General features: G+C 37.6%; 1 protein-coding gene across 2 annotated transcripts in view; it reads right to left on the reverse strand.

Annotated features, from left to right (window-relative positions):
- Window positions 1–4228: 4228 nt before the first annotated feature.
- Window positions 4229–18039, reverse strand: part of ARHGAP18 (Rho GTPase activating protein 18) — an 82885-nt gene continuing 69074 nt past the window's right edge. For both annotated transcript variants that reach the window (XM_034418778.3, XM_034418779.3), the window contains exons 10-15: window positions 15878–15960; window positions 14895–15101; window positions 13276–13440; window positions 9844–9968; window positions 8069–8130; window positions 4229–6589 (exon numbers count right to left, since the gene is read on the reverse strand). In XM_034418778.3, the coding sequence (XP_034274669.1) occupies window positions 6498–6589; window positions 8069–8130; window positions 9844–9968; window positions 13276–13440; window positions 14895–15101; window positions 15878–15960 (734 nt within the window). In that variant the 3' untranslated portion in view covers window positions 4229–6497. The remainder of the gene's footprint in view (window positions 6590–8068; window positions 8131–9843; window positions 9969–13275; window positions 13441–14894; window positions 15102–15877; window positions 15961–18039) is intronic.

Here is an 18039-nt window from a genome sequence, read left to right on the forward strand (position 1 = left end):
TGATCAACGCTTATTTCCCAGCTTTAAATGAAGAGGGATCTCTAGACTGACCTTCTAATATTTTTTAAAAAAAATCATTACAATTATATCTAATATTTCAGAAGGACCTAGTTCTACTGATTAGAGTCAAGCAAAGCCTTGAAAAGGGATGCTTAGCAATGGGGGGAAGCACGGACAAAGCATCTCTTTTTGAATCATTGAAAGTCGTATTTTGGTCCCTGCAGTTGCTTCAGATACCATAGATAGTCCTCAACTTACAACCTTTCTTTTAGTGACTGTTCAAAGTTAATGAGGTTGCTGAAAAAAAAATGACCTACAACCAGTCTCGCATTTATGACCATTGCAGCATCCCTGTAGACACGTGATCATGATTTGGGCTCATGGCAACTAGCAATGATGGTTGCAGTGTCCCGGGGTCATGTGATTGCTATTGGTGACCTTCCCAGCCAGCTTCTGACAAGCAAAGTCAATAGGGGAAGCAGGATTTGCTTAATGACTGCATATTTTTTTAACAGCTGTGTTCATTCACTTACTGCCCACAACAAAAAGGCTATAAAATCAGGAATCGTCACTTGATGACTCACTCAATGACCGCATCACTTGGCGATGGGCATTCTGATCCCAAATGCAGTTTTAAGCTACCTATACTCTGTTTTAACTTGTTTCTCCATGCACATCCAGTTTACTTTCAATCCTTGTATGTCCACAACTACTCTTGTCTCTGATAAAGGGGGTTTGCAGATACCTACAAAACCCAGAATGGAAATGAAAATTAGATCAGGTTCATATGCAAAATCCAAGTAGCTCTACCTTCAGCTTTCTGGTTTTAGGAGCCCTTCACTTTAGACCTTATAAACCCTACAGGTCCCTAGTACTTGTGAATGTAATTTAAATTTAAAGTAAAACTTTGTTCTCCCAAACTGTTGGTTTTTTTGTTTGTTTGTTTGTTTTTCAGAACGATTAATTCCGTGTAGCTGACATCAAGAATTACTTTTCTTGGAACTTAGTTTTCAAACCAATTTTTTATCGCATAATATTGTTGCCCTATATTTGGATACTTTCCTCTAAATCAGCTCATAAATGTATACTGCTTTTCCTCAATAATCTACCATAGGTAAAATAGTGAATTGATCAGCACAAAGTGGGCAGCTATAGACTTAGCTGTAAAAGAAAGCAGCTTTAGAAAAGGAATACTTTTTTTTAGATGAAGTGGATCTTCTAAAGAGATGTAGATAATATAAGGGCAAAGAGGGAGAGAGGAAAAAAACTTGCATTAGACATCATTTTATATCTTTTTTGTGTGTCAATATTTTATGCTTACAGAATAGGTAACAACCACATTAAAATCTTTTTTTCCAATACTTTAGTCTCGATTTTTACCAACAATTGATGGAAAGCTTTTTTAGCAATTTAATGTCAAGATTTCTAGATAATCTCTTCAGTTTTGCTTTGCTTTGTTATGTTTTTTTGAACCATTTCATAAATTTGTGTTGCTTCTTTTATAACTTATAACCCAGATGTAGATCAATGCTGCCACCTATGGAAGCTCTGCAGGAAAATCCTACAGAAAAAAGCAAAAAAGTACAAAATATCAGGATAAAAAAAAAAGAGTACAACAGGAGAGTTTAGTATCTGGACAAGTGGTGTTTTTTTTTTTTAATGAAAAAGAAATAGTCATTTAGAAGCAGTAGATATAATAAATTTTCCTCCTGTTTTGATTCAGTGTTGACTTTCTGATGGCTACTTAAATTAGGCCCTGCAGGTTTTTTGGCAACATTTTGTGATTTGGTCTTGCCTCCTTCCTGGTATACACAGTACAATGCAGTGAGACATGTACATTGGGGAAACAAAACAACCATTTCATAAATGCATGGCACAACATAGGAGAACAAACCCATCAGGACAAGATTCAACAGTCTAGCTGCATTTAAAAGACAAAGGCCACTCTTTTGAAGACAGCAAAGTCCACATTTTGGATAGAGAGGCCCACTGGTTTGAAAGAGGGGTCATAGAGGTCAGCTATGTCAACATTGAACAGCCCTCTCTCAACAAAAGGGGGGGGATATGACATCATCTATCTCCAGTCTACAATATAGTCCTTTCAGTAGTTCCAAGAAAGCTCCACACCCATTTGCACTACTCAGTGACCCTGAGGACACAGATAAACCTCCAAGTGGTCTCCACGACTCTCTAAAATAATGCAAATGACCAGCTATCTGCAAGGGGTATAAATCTTTCCATTCCCCACCATCCAATCAGAGCTGAAGAAGCTTCTTGAATGAGAAGCGAAACATCTTCAAAGAACAACAAGGAAGTCCAGTTGCCTCCTAAAAAAGCATCTTTGGGATCTCCTTCCTAGAGTTGGGGGGGGGGGGGGCGACTGGCCAAGGTCAGCCAGCTGACTTACATATCTAAACTGGAATTCATACTCCTGGTTTCTAGCCAGTACCTTAACTACTACACCTATTAATATTCCTAAAGAATATAATTGACAGAGAAATATAAAAATAAACTGATAATTTAGTAATCTACTAAATAAGGTATAAACAAATACATGTTTTCTACTGCAATTCCCTCTCACCCACCCCATATCTACAGCACAATGTTGAGCTAAGAACTTTTCAACTATCAGGGTTCTAGATATATATACCAGCGGTGTCCAACCTTGGTGACTTTTAAGATTTGTGAACTTCAACCACCAGAAAAACCCAGCCAACCATGGAGTTGAAGTCCACAAGTCTTACAGTTGCCAAGGCTGGATACCTCTGGTATACACATTTGAATTGCATACAACTCTTTCTCAAATTGGAACTAAATTAGACTATACTACTTTGATGGCATATATAGCTTTGCCCTGGGTGATGAAAACAATGTACCGGTACATTGTTTGAGTGCTCAAAGGCCCTCAAAGTGTAAGAGAAATTATTTAAAATTGTGGTTTGTGTTTTTAAAAATGCAAAAGTGACACTGACAATAGGTTAAATAGAAGTAACCTGCAATGAAGTAGCTTTAAAAAAAAGGAATTGTACTGCTTTTTCCAACTAGAAAAACCAGTAACGGTGTTGATGTAAGACGAACACCACACATTTGAGCTAAATAAGTTTTTTTTTTTTATTGGAAAATATTTATTTTATGCAAAAAATTATTTATCTCCAAAGGAATAACCGGCCCTGATACTTTTTGGTGTATATTTCATGTATGTATCTGTAGATCTAAATTATAGTAGGACTAAAAACAAACCTTTGGGCTATAAAACAGTTTTTTAAATAGTAGTTAAATGGCATTAATCCAACTACAGGGAGCTCTTGAGATATCTGATCTAATGATCACTACAGCTCTTTATATGTAACACCTCTGTTGAGCAAGTTGCACTGGCTCCATTTCCTTTCAGGTGCAATTCAAGATGCAGGTCAGCATTTTGAAAGTCCTACATGCATAGGGCCAGATTATTTTTGGAACCGCCTTTCTCTAAGGACAAGTCAGATAGGCTGGGCACACTCCTAGTCCCTTTCCCTAAATATTGCCTCTGAGGGAGCTAGGAACATGGCAGCCCCTGCCCTGTGGAACAACCTTCTCTCAGAAATTCAGCAGGCCTCTCCCCTCCTACCTCCCGTAAAGCATTGAAGACCTGGCTTTGTCTCCAAGCGCTGGGCTAGGAATAGGATGAGGAGATTGCACATCGGAAGCTTGTCTTGGCACCAAGTTTTTGTTTTTAATATGCTTGGTTTTAATGGTTTTAATAGTTTTAATAGTTTTTATGTTGTTTTTAATTTTTGATTGGGAGATGCCGTGTTTGTTATAGGATAGGCAGCTACATAAAATTTTAAATAAATAAATGAGCTTACATAAAAACTAGGTACTGCATCTAGGACCATCGTAATATTTTTGTTATTTAATTCAGATCTTAATCATTTATTATTTTTATAAATAATTCAAGGTAGTGAATATGGCTTATAGTCCTATTTTCCCACAACCCCCACCCTTCAGAGGCGGGTTGGGCTGAGACAGAGTCCAAAGTCAGCCAGGGGAAAAAGGGAATACATTCCAGTAACGTAGCAGCCCCTGGTTTGTTAGCAAGGCCTTTTGCCTATCATGCCACACCAATCAATTGAGGGAGGATACTCTTAGGGTAGAGTAGAAAGACCATCTAAGGAGCTACTGGATGCTGGCTCTTTAGGTTTTCATCTTTCCACTTTATTGATCAAATATTCTCACTCTCCAAAGCAAGCAAGCAAAAACAGCAAAAGTTTATTGTTGGTTACCATTATGATTCCATTTTTGTCCTTTTTGGCATGTTCACATGACCTTTCCTGCTAATTAGATTTACACAGTTGGTGGGAGATTAGATTAACAGGGAATATCACAATTACCAAATCCCAGTGAAGGATTTCAGTTCAAATTTCTCTGCTAATTCATATGCCTTTTATTTGCCACTGAATAGCAAATCGGATACAACTTTCTCAATTCGCGAAGCCAGAGAATGACAAAGTCAGGGACCCAACAGATTGGTAAAAATGTTATCATGAGGAACGCAGGCATTAAAAAAAAAGTGTATTCTTTCTCATACTTTATAAATTATCTGGGGAATTATTGTTTTATATTTCTAAAAAAAAACCCGTAAAGCTCTGTTGTTTTATGAAGAACAAAAGACCAAAACTGTATGGCATGTATTCAACTGTGGCACACCCTTACGTGAGATCCACTTCTAGCAGGTAAATTATTGCCTGGGGTATACACATATTGTATGTATGTTTATAAATGCTCTTAATCTCTTCAATTTAGGGTAGCCATATTTTAAGTTATGCATCATTCAGTCAGCTTCATCTGTCTAGAATGGGCAACGTATGAAAAGCAATACATTATAAGCATCAAGATTAGAATTTATAGTTCAAAGGCATTAATGTTAATATTTAACTATCTATTGTGCTTCAATGTCCTCCTTCTTAATAAACAAAATTTCTTAGATGAATCACTGTAAATAAATATCCTGGGCTTATATAATATTGATTACGGATCTTTCTAGGACAAGGAGCATGTTTTGTTTTCTAGTCAAAGAGCACTTAAAACTTTGAATAACACTTCAAAGTGTACAATAGGAAAATAAATGGCCGAAATGTATATTTACTTCAGTATAAATTTAACTTACATTAAATATAGTCAGTACAATTAGTGTCAATGTACTTAATGATTTTTCATTTCCAATAAACTAAAACTTACAGGTTGGGGAGAGGTTTGGTGAGTGTCTTGGGACCCATGGCTTTCAGAGACAGCTCTTAGACCATAGGACAAGTGCCCCACATTTTTGTTAACAAATCCACATTTTTCAGTCTTTGCAATCTGGCATCCACAAAGTATGTTGGCGTTATAGGTAGTCCTCATTAAGCAACTGCCTCATTTAGTAACCATTAACAGCTATGACAGTAATGAAAAATCTATGCATTTACAACTTTATGACCAATCCATGTATTTACATTTCACAGATCTATGCAGTAACGGAAAGCTGAAGTAAGATCGTAAGGGTTTCACTTAGTGATCACTTGACTTAACAGGTTCCAATTGTGACCGCTAAATGAGGACTACCTATACAAATCCCAGAATTCTTAAGACACACATTAGATCATGAAAAACTGAGTGAAATGAATAGCCAGTGCACTTGGAGCATTTAAGCATTCCGAGTATTCATTGACAGGTCTAAATCGTAAAGTGTGAATACCCAATCTTTGACTGCATATTGCATCTTACTTTGTCTTATGCTTATTAAACAAACATCAATGGAGTAATTGTTTTTTTTTTAAAAAAATGAAACTCATTAGGATTAAAAGATGGTAGATAACTCCTCAGGATTACCTTTGATGTACAGAAAAAAGAAGAGACGCGGTTTCTTGCAATTCTTCATTTTCCTGCCATTTTTATTACTGATCTTGGGAAGTACCACCCAGTAAAGAAAGCTGTATCAAATCATTCACATTATGTTCAATAAATATATTCCTGGAGATATCAAGGGCACATTGTTTCAGGTTACTGAACTAGTATAAACAAACAAATGCCTGTTTAATGTTAATAGTGCATATTATACCACCGCCATCTCCTATGACAGGAAAGTACAGTTGAAGATGTTCTGAACTAATGAAGAAATACTTTTCTTATATATGTATTTAAATACATGTCTTTATTAAGAAAACTGGTGCTGGCTCTATCAAGAGCGACCTGAAGAAAATAATAATCCAGTGGACCATACCAAAGGCACAGTGGTGTTTATAACAAGAACTGCAGAGTCAGTCCCTTCCAACAAAATCAGTGAGATCGGAAAGCTTCCTTTCCTGTTAATTTTGCTGCAGTAGCTGTCCTTTATTTGAGAGAAGCAGAAGGCTGACTCTGTAGCACGATACTCCTCAGCAGAGTAACTTATCTAAATCTCAAATGAATTCAACGTCTTTTTATTTTGCTGCATCTGAATTTCACAGTGTTGCAGAAAGCCTCTTTATAGATTCAGAACTTCAGCCATTTTTTGATTTTATAATCCATTCGGCATTTGGGTTCAGCTGATGTAAGTCCTTCATGAAAGTGTCGTCATCTAGGCATCGTTCACCTGTCACGGAAAGGTATCATATAAACTCTTAAAATACCAAATAAGGGTTTCAATGAATGATTTTCTTAAGAGGAAATTTCACTGAACAGGGCGGAACTTATTTCTGTCAAAGTCATGAAATCAGGCAAGACTCCCAACATGGACTGTAACTTCAATATCTCATGCTATATGCGAAACATTTTTATGCGATCATTCCACTTTTAAGGGATGCTTAACTCTGGCTGATATTCCTGCCTGATTCTGAAATGGAAGCATTTAAGTAATTGTTTGCTCTTATCACAATACTTTGCTGTATCTGGAGAATTGCCATAACTACACCAGCCCCTAACCACCTTTGGAAAACAATTGTGTCATGTTCAATATTCCCCAATCAGTAGACTTGGAACCTCCCCTTTGCACTCTATGCATGCTTTCTCCAGATGGTGGCTATGCATAATGCTCCCTGTTTACTCCATTGTCCCTGAGCTAAAACTATTTGCTCATGGAAGCAGATTCTAAACTATAAACATTTCTTCCCTGCTGAATAATACAGTAGCTGAAAATAACATTCAACCAAAGTCATTTTTTACCCAGTGCAATATCCATTCAGGGTCCTTGCTTGGGATAGGTCCTTACAGATACACAAAATCAGCACTTGGCCTTAATAACAGCTTTGAATATGGTCATATGACATACTACCACAGCTTGTCATAGTTTCCACTCTCTGGAATCGGCTAATATCATGGGCAAGAATAAAGTTGTGTGATCATATATAGGTAAGTCCTCGACTTACAACCATTCATTTAGTGACCGTTTGAAGTTATAACAGCACTAAAAAATGTGACTTTGTGACCATTGCAGCATCTTCATAGTCACGTGATCAAAATTCAGCCGCTTGGCAACTGACTCAAACTTATGACGGTTGTAGTGTCCCGGGGTCAGGTGATCAGCTGTTGTGACCTTCTGACAAACAAAGTCAATGGGAAAGCCAGATTCACTTAATAGCCATGTTCCAACTGCAGTGATTCACTTAACAATTGTAGCAATAAAGGTCGTAAAATGGGGCAAAACTCACTTAACAAATGTTTCGCTCAGCAACAGAAATGTTGGGCTTGGTTGTGGTTGTAAGTCAAGGACTACCTGTACTATTATTTAAGTGTTTAGGTGTCCATCAAAAAAAAGATTTTAGCATGGCTCTGGATAGGTTTAATTTCCATGGAGAGTTGACAGGAAAGCACATAATTTCCTGAATATTAGGGGAGGGGATCCAAACAGTAAAAACAATTTGTTAATGAAATCAATTGCCCAGTACAAGAATGGATGCCCTTTCCCCAAATATATTGAAATAGAAGTGAGATCGCAGCATATCAGGAATGCTTTATTTTGAATTCTTGCACTGAGCAGGATGTCACTTTTGTCTCAATGATTCTAAATAATCTGGTAAGGAAAAATAAACCACATGATTTGACCATCATAACTAAGTAGAGTTAACAGCCTTACCAATATTTCCTCCTACTTCATGTAAAAACAGCTCTTCTTTCTTCAAACCTTGTATAGCTCCACTGCCAAAATAAAAATTAAGGAAATGATCAGCCATTATCCCAAATAATTTCCAACTGAAAGCTACTAGTGTACACCAGAAAATGGCCTGCTGGCTCAGAGTTTGCAAGTGCACTAAAATTATTTTTTCCCATCTGTTAACTTACTGCAATAATATATCTCACTTGAATGATTATGGGAAAAGAAGCTGTTTGCAACCTTGAATTACAAGAGAGGAAAATCAGCTGGAAAAAAAATCCATATATTCACAAAGAAGTAATCATTCTGCCCTCTTTTTTTGGGAAAATTTTATTGCCACCTTTTGACTGGATATCATTATTTAACACAAATCCAATTAATTCATATTCATGGGGTTTTTTTACATACTTCCAGCATTATAGTACATGTTCTGAAATTGTTTTTAGAAATTGAATGGGCAGATCATCTTATATACTTTCAAATCAGGTAGATCTCTGTAATGACTGCCTTGTTTAATGACCTTTGAAGTTATGCGAAAGGTCCCTGCAGTCACGTGATTTGCAATCCATAGGTGTCTACAACTGTCACGGGGTATTCCATTTGCACATGTATAAGCCAATTTCCAACAAGCAGACTCAATAGAGATGGCAGCAATAAAATTGCAAGTCGCAGTCATATATCTCACTTAAAAACCCCAGGGGTTCACTTAATGACCATGGCCGACGTGAAATTATAAGTCTGTCGCAGGCATATGATGTCTCGCTTAATGACCATGTCGCTTAGCCATAGAGTTGCCAGTCCCAGTTGTGATATTTAAGTGAGAACTACCCTATAGATCAGGAGTATCTATAGACACATGCCAGATTCTATGCTAAAGCTAGTTTAGCTGCCTTGTTTCAGAAATGAAGCAGGTCACCCACTTCCATTTTGCAAAACCAACAAGGGAACTGCATATTTAAATCCTGGAAAGCAGACTATTATTTATAATCTTGGGAACCTTGTAATATTTCAGGTTATGCATCAGTTTAAAGATCTAAGAGACACTAGAAATGAATACTGTATATTCACGAGAGCCACACGACACTCTATGATGAAGTAACTCTTCCATAAAATAAGGAGTATAGATCAAAAGATCCCACTGCATGTAAAAAGGAGGGAACCAATGTCCTTCCCATAATACCCAGGAGAAAAGCAGAGCATTATTGGGGATTCCACAGTCCCTTTTAAAAGTGTGAGTGTAATCAGGTTAGGGCAAGAAGGAAAGTCTTCTCCTTCTACAGTGGAATATCTGGATACAAATGCCTGCATGAACTCATCACAAGTGAAAATTGATCCAAAATCTGTTTTACATTGGCACAATTATTCTCAAAGGGTTAAAAAAAATCTCCTTTCTATCTCAGCATTCTCTTTTCATTAATGCTATGTACTGTTGAAGAAACACCTCAGCAATATTGGTACAGTTCTTCAGCCAGGTAACATTTTAAACATAGATGAGGTCCTACAATGGATACCTTGGTGATTCCTTCCACAGGCAGTGCCAACAGCCCCCTTAGATGAACTACTGACAATATGGCTGTTGGTTAAAAAAAAAGTTTCCTTTTATTTATTTTTTTCCCTCTTCTTACAAGATCAACCACTGATCCTCTGGAGAAAATTCATAACATCTGTCCATTCCCTGCTGTGGTAGAATTCAAAATTAACAGTTCATAAAATGGCGGGCTTCATAGACAGAGAGAGAAAGGCAGAGAGGCTTGTACCTTTTCTGGCTGAGGAACCTGGCAACGATATCGCCAGCTTTTAGCTCTCCTGTCAGCTGAATTGCCATGGAAACTTTGGAAAGATGAGGTGCTTGAACCCGTATTACTCCCTCTGGAATATCGGCCTGCAAAGCAATAATGAAATTGGAACACAGCACCTTGCAGCTGGCTTTAAGAAGCTTTTTTCCAAATCTGTGCAGACTGAATGCTCAAATCTGGCATTTTGTCCTGTGCAAAGCAAAAGCTATCTTGTTTCCTCACCTACAGTGCAATTTACCAAAATTCAAACGATTTTAAAAATTCTCTTTCAGAGCAATGGAACATACTTGTTCACAAACAGGATGATGGATTTTTAATCACCAATTTAGAAGCTACATATTAAGAGCCTGCATTTGAGTTAACATATTTTTATATGAATCAGTTGTGGATCAAGTTTTAATTTTCTAACCAAATGCCATTTCCCCTTCTGACAGAGTATAATAATTCCAAAATATGAAACAGTGTGCGTGATTTCAAATTTCATATTCAGAAAGAGGTTAACTTACCATCAAGTATAAAAGAAACCCACTGTGTCATACAGTATTTTATTCAAATGAAGATATAGGGCGTAACTCTAAAGAATCGCACACTACTTTCATCCTGGTTCCACGTGACAGAATGTGAAAGCAGGCATTGGAGGAGGTATTATTTAGGTATTTTAGTGGTTTAAAGATAGTCTTTGAGTTCAACAGTAATTGGGACTGGTATATCCTACTTGGAAATTCTGCTAAGGGATTAGTTATAAAGCACAATGTGATGCTTTGCTAGGCAACAGCAATCCCAGCAGCCCCCGCTGCTGTCATTAACTGAACCCCACAGGTTGTTAGGCGAGGACCCATCCCAATCCAAGTCATTCCCTCCCAGCCCCACGCTTTGTAAGATAAGGGACTGCTTACACTTCGCAGCTGCCCCACCTACCTATCTCTCCTCATCTCTGCCCTTTGGTCAACTTGCACTCTACTGCCTCTGCCTGCCCTGCCAGCCTGGTGGATCTTCTGTCCTACACTCAGCTCACTCTGTCACCCAGCCAGCCCTTGCCACCCTGCACTTACCGGCCCTGCTGACCCCAGGTCAACGTAGCCATCTTTTCCCCACAGCTGAGGTGTGCCAGGCCTGGTCCTGTTTCTCTTCTATTTGGAGGTGGCATGAGCGGCCTTGGAGAAAAGGCCTGCCACAGCCCCAGCAACTCCCTTCCATAGGGCTAAGCCAGACGTTCCTCACTGGCATCAGAAGAAATAAGGCCAAGGGCAGCTAGGTGCAGCAGAGCCTGCAGAGCATAGGAGGGGTGGATGGGGCTTTGCACGATAGTGCTGAGGTGGCTGGCCATAACACAGGGCTTGAGGCAGTGGTGAAATGTAAAATTTGTTACTACCGGTTCTGTGGGTGTGGCTTGGTTGGAGTGTAATGTGTAATGTGACTAGGTGGGTGTGGCCAACTTTTTTTAAAAAAAACTTTTAAAAGCATTTTTTCTACAACCTCTTCGGCTGAAGAGGTTGTAAAAAAAATCTTTTAAAAGCCTCTGACGATCCTGGCTGAGTTGCCTGATCGTCAGAGGCTTTTTTTCCTTTTAAAAGCCTCTGACAATCCCAGCTGAACCGCGCGATCATCAGAGCCTTTTTTTTTTTTTTTTTTTTTACTTTTAAAAGCATTTTTTCGGCCGAAGGGGTTGTAGAAAAAATGCTTTAAAAAATAAAAAAAAGCCTCTGATGATTGCACGGCTCAGCTGGGCATGGGGGGGGGGCAGCAGGGATTTTTGCTACCGGTTCTCCGAACCACCCGCCACCATCGCTACCGGATCAGGCGATCCGGTCTGAACCGGGAGCATTTCACCCCTGGCTTGAGATGGCAATAAGGACAGAAATGGGACAGGGGGAGATAGGCAGGTAGAGGGCCGTTGAAGCGTCCCCAAGATTGCAAGTGCAGGCAGGTTGCTAAGGGACAACATTTTGACCACAGAACCACAAAGGCATTGCAGCTGTCGTAACTTTGGAAACTGGGTATAAGTTCCATTTGTTCAGCACTGCCATAACTTTGAACAGTCGCTGAATGAATGGTTGTAACTTGAGAACTATCTGTATAGGAAAACAGAAATGTTATTACAAAATAGCAGAAATGCAGAGGACAAAAGTCAAAATAGGTGGAATTTCAAATTGTCTTTGCATTAAGAGTAAGGAATAAAATAACAGAATCATAAGTTTCAAACAACACAGAAACATGCAAATTTACATTATGATCCAAAATGTGTCTTTCTCTTACTTGGATGAGCCAACTTTGGGTTGCCAAGACCCTTACCCAATATGCTTTAGAAAGGCAAGAGCTGAACAAAGGAGAGATGATGCAAAGGGGGTAGGACCAGAACATGCAGATGTGGAGAGTTGGGATTTCTGCTAGATTTTCTCTTAAATTGGGAGAATTTTTGAAACAATTAAGCAAACTTCTAATAATAATTGAAGACCACCACTGGGGGGGGGCATAAAAGGGCTATGTAAGTGGGGCTATCAGATATCCACTCCTGCTCTTGGTCCACAGAACCAAAAATGACTATTTCCATCTATGAATTCTATGAATATGGCCAGAAACACTAATTTGTTTTCAATATGGGGGAGGGGAAAAAAAACTCATGCCCACGTAATTCTAAATGCATCCACAAGATGGCTCCAATCCACTAAGATTATAAATATTCTGCTAGAAAATGTGGAATAATTGAAAGAAAATCCATATTCAGAAAAATAATATGCAAATATTTGGCTTGTTTTCTGTTATGCATCATATTAATAGTATGCTGATATTTTAATAGATATCATCATCTAAAGTTATTCAGGTGACAACAAAAAGTATATGTTCTAGCAACAGTTTTTGATTTTTAAAGAATACTGGGCAGCTAAAAAAAGTTAAAGTTTGCTTAGATCATAGAATATGTTTGCAATGACTATATTTTAAGTATTTAACACTGCTTTATTTTGGGACTGTGCTAATGGTTTAATCTTTAACCCAAATAGCATGGTTGAGAAATAAAAAGACTTTTTGTGTCCTGGGTAGCTGTATAATTTTTTTCAGCTACAAGCAGATTATACCAACATTCCCCAATTTCATAACTTCTAAATGTGTCAGTACTGCAATTGCTCAAAATGTAAGGATTAGTTTCTCTTCTTTATTCACGTGGCGATTTGAACTCTAAAAATGTAAGGAAGCACACAGGTATGATTGAGAGATTTCTAGTAAGAGCAACCAGAATCTTAGGCAATTATCCTACAATTTACTACAAGCAACTTCTACAGTTAAATACACCAGATATCCCAAAGAGATACAACTTTCTTTGATCTGGAGGCTCTAATCCCTATGAGTACAGTTTAAGTAGGAACTGTGGGTTTTTGTTACAAGTTGTTTGCTTACATCATTGCCACTCTTTTGATCGCTGATACTTTTATCTTGCTTCTCATGTTTTTCTCGGTCATATGCCATTTTTTTCAGAAGTTTCCTCATTGCTTTGTCCTTTCGTTCCTTTTTCTGACTTTCAGCATTCTGCTTTCTTACTTGGTTCACAAGAAACGTAGGAATCTAGGCAGACAGACAGCATGTTTTATTGCAACATTACTACAGCTCCCTTAAGACATTAGTAAACATCTGTTGGAAGCTTTCCAATAATAAAACAACTAAAAATGAACAGCAGATGCATTTATGTTTAGTACCAGTGAAGTTTCCTTTTTAAAATGAAACGTATTATTTCAGTATCAAATTGTTACACACTCGGTAGAGTGATATACAAAGAGTTTGCCTTGGGTAGCAAACCATACTCCTCTAGCCAACAGTCTCAGTTCCAGATGCCATAGTAGTTTAAACAATTGCACCTGGCCTTTCTGTGCAATCCACTGTTAGAAGTTAGCACCAATCCCTAGAAGAATGAAATATTTTAGGAAATATTAAAAAGGCAGAATATATTTCCCTGGATGAGAAATGGAGAAACATGTTTTAAAGACAAAGCAACTTCCTGCCTCCCCCCACCTTTGTCAATGCGCCATTAAGGCCTCAGCCAAGCTCACTCATTCCTCCCATTTTTGTCAATGGACCATCATCTGCAACACAATAGGACCCATCTAGCAACAGAAATTCCCCACATGGCACCTGGGGAGATTACATCAGCCAGCAAGGCTAGCTAAAACCCCCCACCCCCTGGGAGTCTGACAACCAATCAGGATACCCTTCCTGTGCCCCAGGAAGTTCAAAGATCAGAGGGGATAAAACCCAGGGACTCGCAGCATCTCTGCCCTTTTCTGTTCAGGAACTCAAACCATGTGATCCTGTCCACCATTAAATCATCTTTCCAAGCAGTCTCCATGTTTCCAGTGTCTTTTTCCCACTTGGAGCTGAACCCAGAAGGATATTTCTTCCAACACCACAACTCCCAAAAACAATTAAATCTCAACTGCAACTACTCCCATCGTGATGAAACTCAATTTTAAAAAAATCTCATAAACAAAAGGATTCAGACACTGACTGTCTTTTCTCAGACAGCTTTACATTAGTATATTTCTAGAAGGGAAAATTTGATTGTTTTCATTAAGAACCATGTATAAAGTATGCTAAATACTTAAGCATGCTTAATAAGGTTACAGTTCCTTGTGAAAAACAAAACAGTTGACAAAATGGGAAGAATTGTGTGAAGAATGAATAATCAAATTAAAGAACCCAAATGCATAATAAGTTATTTTGTAAACATTTCCAAGGGGAACATAGATTATGCATTAGCTGGATTAAATAAAACTGGGTTATTTTCTGGATTGTTGATCACAAAAAAACCCAACCTGTTTCTAAATTTGGATGGATGTTCATTTCGTCTTTATATAAATTAAAAGAAAAAGGCATCTTTTTCCTCAAACGCACATATTATTAATACAGCATTTATAGCGTTTTAAAAGGAACTGCATTGTCTCCAAGACAGAAAAATTGCGGCCCACTGCTCCTGTGATGATTCTTTCAGGGTAACACTCACTTTTTAACAAAAGCAAACTTACAGTCCAAAGAAGATTCTGATATTTAATCATAAAGCCCATGACATTTGCTGTCCCAGCCGCCATAACAAACTCGCTTTGTTCTGTGGGCTTGGCACCCAAACCATGAAACATGAAGAGGTTTGGAGCCATAACCATGGCAACATTCTTTAGGTTCATCTTGTTTTTATCTCGATGTTCGATCACTCTTTGAAGAAATTCAAGCAGCACCTGAAAACAAGAGCACCATTTCAGAAGTAGATGTATGAGAAATCTTTGCATTCAAATGGCCTGTTTAAAAAAGATGGCTAACTGCATCTATTGAGCGCTTTATGTGCACCTCTTTGGTGATGCAACTATGTGATGCCCAACATCAAAGTCAATTGTTTACCTATTTTAGTAATATGGCAAAGAGAGGGACTAAAGTAGCTTTTATTCTAGAGAATATATGGGTTAACCAATCACAGCAATTGTCACACTATCAGATTGTCCAATTTTTATTTATGTTGGTCTTGCAATGCCTATGTGCTTGCCAATTATTATGTTGCCCTCGAGAAGCCCTTGGGTGAATTACACAAGAAAAAATAACAATGGCAACTAGAATGCATTTTAATATACCTTCCCCCACGGCATCCCACAACTCAATGCAGGAAATACATGCTGGAACTATCCTTTTAAGATGGGGTTGTCTATCCTCTACTACAAGAGAATGGAAAGAAAAAAAATCACCACCTTTTAAGATAATTGGTTCTATTGTGTCCTTCCTGATTCTTTCTTTTGTAGGCAAAAGATATCAGGTTACTTTCTTTTTTGTTCACTGAACCTCCATATTCCAAACTGAACATTTTAATTTTATGCTTCCAAAATCATTCTGATCTCAACTGAGCAACCTGCAGCACACCTGGCTGATCAGAACATGGGATCGTTTTTAATTTAAGAAGCAAACTTTTATTCTGGAATTATCCCTTACTAATTCTGATACTTAAAAATAATATCAAGTGCCTAACCTTGAGTGTATCTCTGTTTCCCTCTGGGAGAAGAAGAACCAAAAGATTCAGTGCTTGCAGCTGTTGTTTCTTGGTTGGAAGCTCTGCCAAGGAAATGTGCAAGTATATCAATTTTGGAATGATTTTGCATTTTCCTCAATGACATTACTGGACATGAAATTATATAATAAACCTCACGGAAAAACTGTGAAAGATTCAAATTATGACAATGGGTTAACAAAAGCTTCATGTTTTTCATGACACAGCTACCAAGATATTTATTAGGTCTCAAATAATGGCAACCTCTTTTAGCTATTTTGTTTCATGGGGCAATGCTTCCTGATATAAAAATATGTGATAAAAGAGAACAACTTCCCAGATGTATCTACCATTTATGCATATGAATTGGAGGGAGTTTATGATACTCAGTGAAATACAGTGGTCTTTCCTGTGCAAATTATTACTAAATAATTTGTTATGCTGATCCAGGAATACCAAACTCTGCACGTTTGCTAAAACTATCAGTAGGAGCCAACAGCAATGTTATTATCAGCGATGTTCAGGATGCTTAAAATTTTCCCCACATATATTTTGCTTAATATTTTTATGTACTGTATAACCTAAGGTAGCTTTCAGGACAGAAATTAAGCAAATTTGAAAAATGCCTGTGTGAAATACACACAGTAAATGCCCTTGCCAATTACAGAAAATATCTACATATACAAACAATGAGGATAACCACAAAATTCTGAAAACCAGTCATGCAGACAGTCAGATATAAATCAACCTTAAAATGTTCTTACTCCTTGCCCTTTCCCACAGTACAGATATGTTTATTCTAAGTCTGACAGAATGGTGCAAAACTTTTAGGTGAATGTAAACAAATAACTATATCTTAATACCAATTACTCAGTGTCTCGCTTTAATTCACTGGAAGAGCTTATATAACAAATGCTGATAAGGCAATAAAAAAGGTAGCATCTATAGCTGAAACTAACATGTAACTCTAGAAATAAAAAGATCTGACACACCACTGCTTCCTCATTTGTTAATCATTCTCAACATACTATCAAAATAACCCATGATTTTTTCACAAAGTATAGATTTCAAACAGATTCAGCAATTAGATATTGTATATAATTTTGTGGATCTGGAATTTGCAGAAAGCATCTTTAGTAAATCTTGTCTTACTCTGAGCTAGCCAACTGCTGAGAGCAGAGAGCCTCAGCCAATCAGCATTCTCTTTCAAACTAGCCAAGACTATGCTGTCTCTAGAGCTTCCAGTCTTCTGTGAATAATAATTAACTTTTGTTCTCAAAAAACAAGAAAAAAGGAAATCTATTTTTAATAGAAGAGAATATACAGTATGTAGCTCAGGACTGAACTGTGGGATCCTTGGTGTAACAACCCAAACTCCCACGAGTGAAGCTGAGTAAGAATATTATTTAGATGAGCATAGACATGAAAATGACATAACCAGAAGAAGGAAACAGACCATCTATACAACATCTTCTAACAAAATGGATACTCATGGAACTTCATGAAAAAGGGCTTAATGCTACCATACATCAAAAACACCTAGGAAATAACCAACAATTACAACTATACAGCCTCACTGTAGCATAACTAATTAAAGTTCTTCAAAACATCTTAAGAAAACCAAAAGGCAGAGTAGTCCCAAAAATTAAAAACAGGCATCATCTTCATTCTACAACATACAGCTTTAGGACTGTAACAACCACTTTGTAGGACAAACAGGCAGAAGACTAGCAGAGCGTATACAAGAACACCAAGTAGTAATCAGAAGACACCATGAAAGTCCTTAGTCTTACAACATGACAGACTAAACAATAGCATCTTAGACTAAGCTAAATCCAAAAATGCTAAATTCCTAGAAGCTTGGCATTCAGACAAATCAGCCATCAACAGACACATAGAAATAAACTATATTTACACAGCATTGAAAAGAGACAATAAAAAAGCTAAGAAGAAAACAAAAACACCAGAACATCTCTCCAGCAATCAACATCCAGATATGCATGGATTAACACTGAACCATCAAGCAATAAGCAATAATCTATTAAAGGAACCAAGGAGAAAACATGACTCCCACCAACCTTGACAAGTTACTGTTTATAAACATAGACCAAACTCCCTTCTAGCATTGAAAATGTTACTTAGTC

Source organism: Pantherophis guttatus, chromosome 1 (genome assembly GCF_059756535.1).
Source record: "Pantherophis guttatus breed Tessera chromosome 1, ASM5975653v1, whole genome shotgun sequence".
Taxonomy (NCBI): domain Eukaryota; kingdom Metazoa; phylum Chordata; class Lepidosauria; order Squamata; family Colubridae; genus Pantherophis; species Pantherophis guttatus.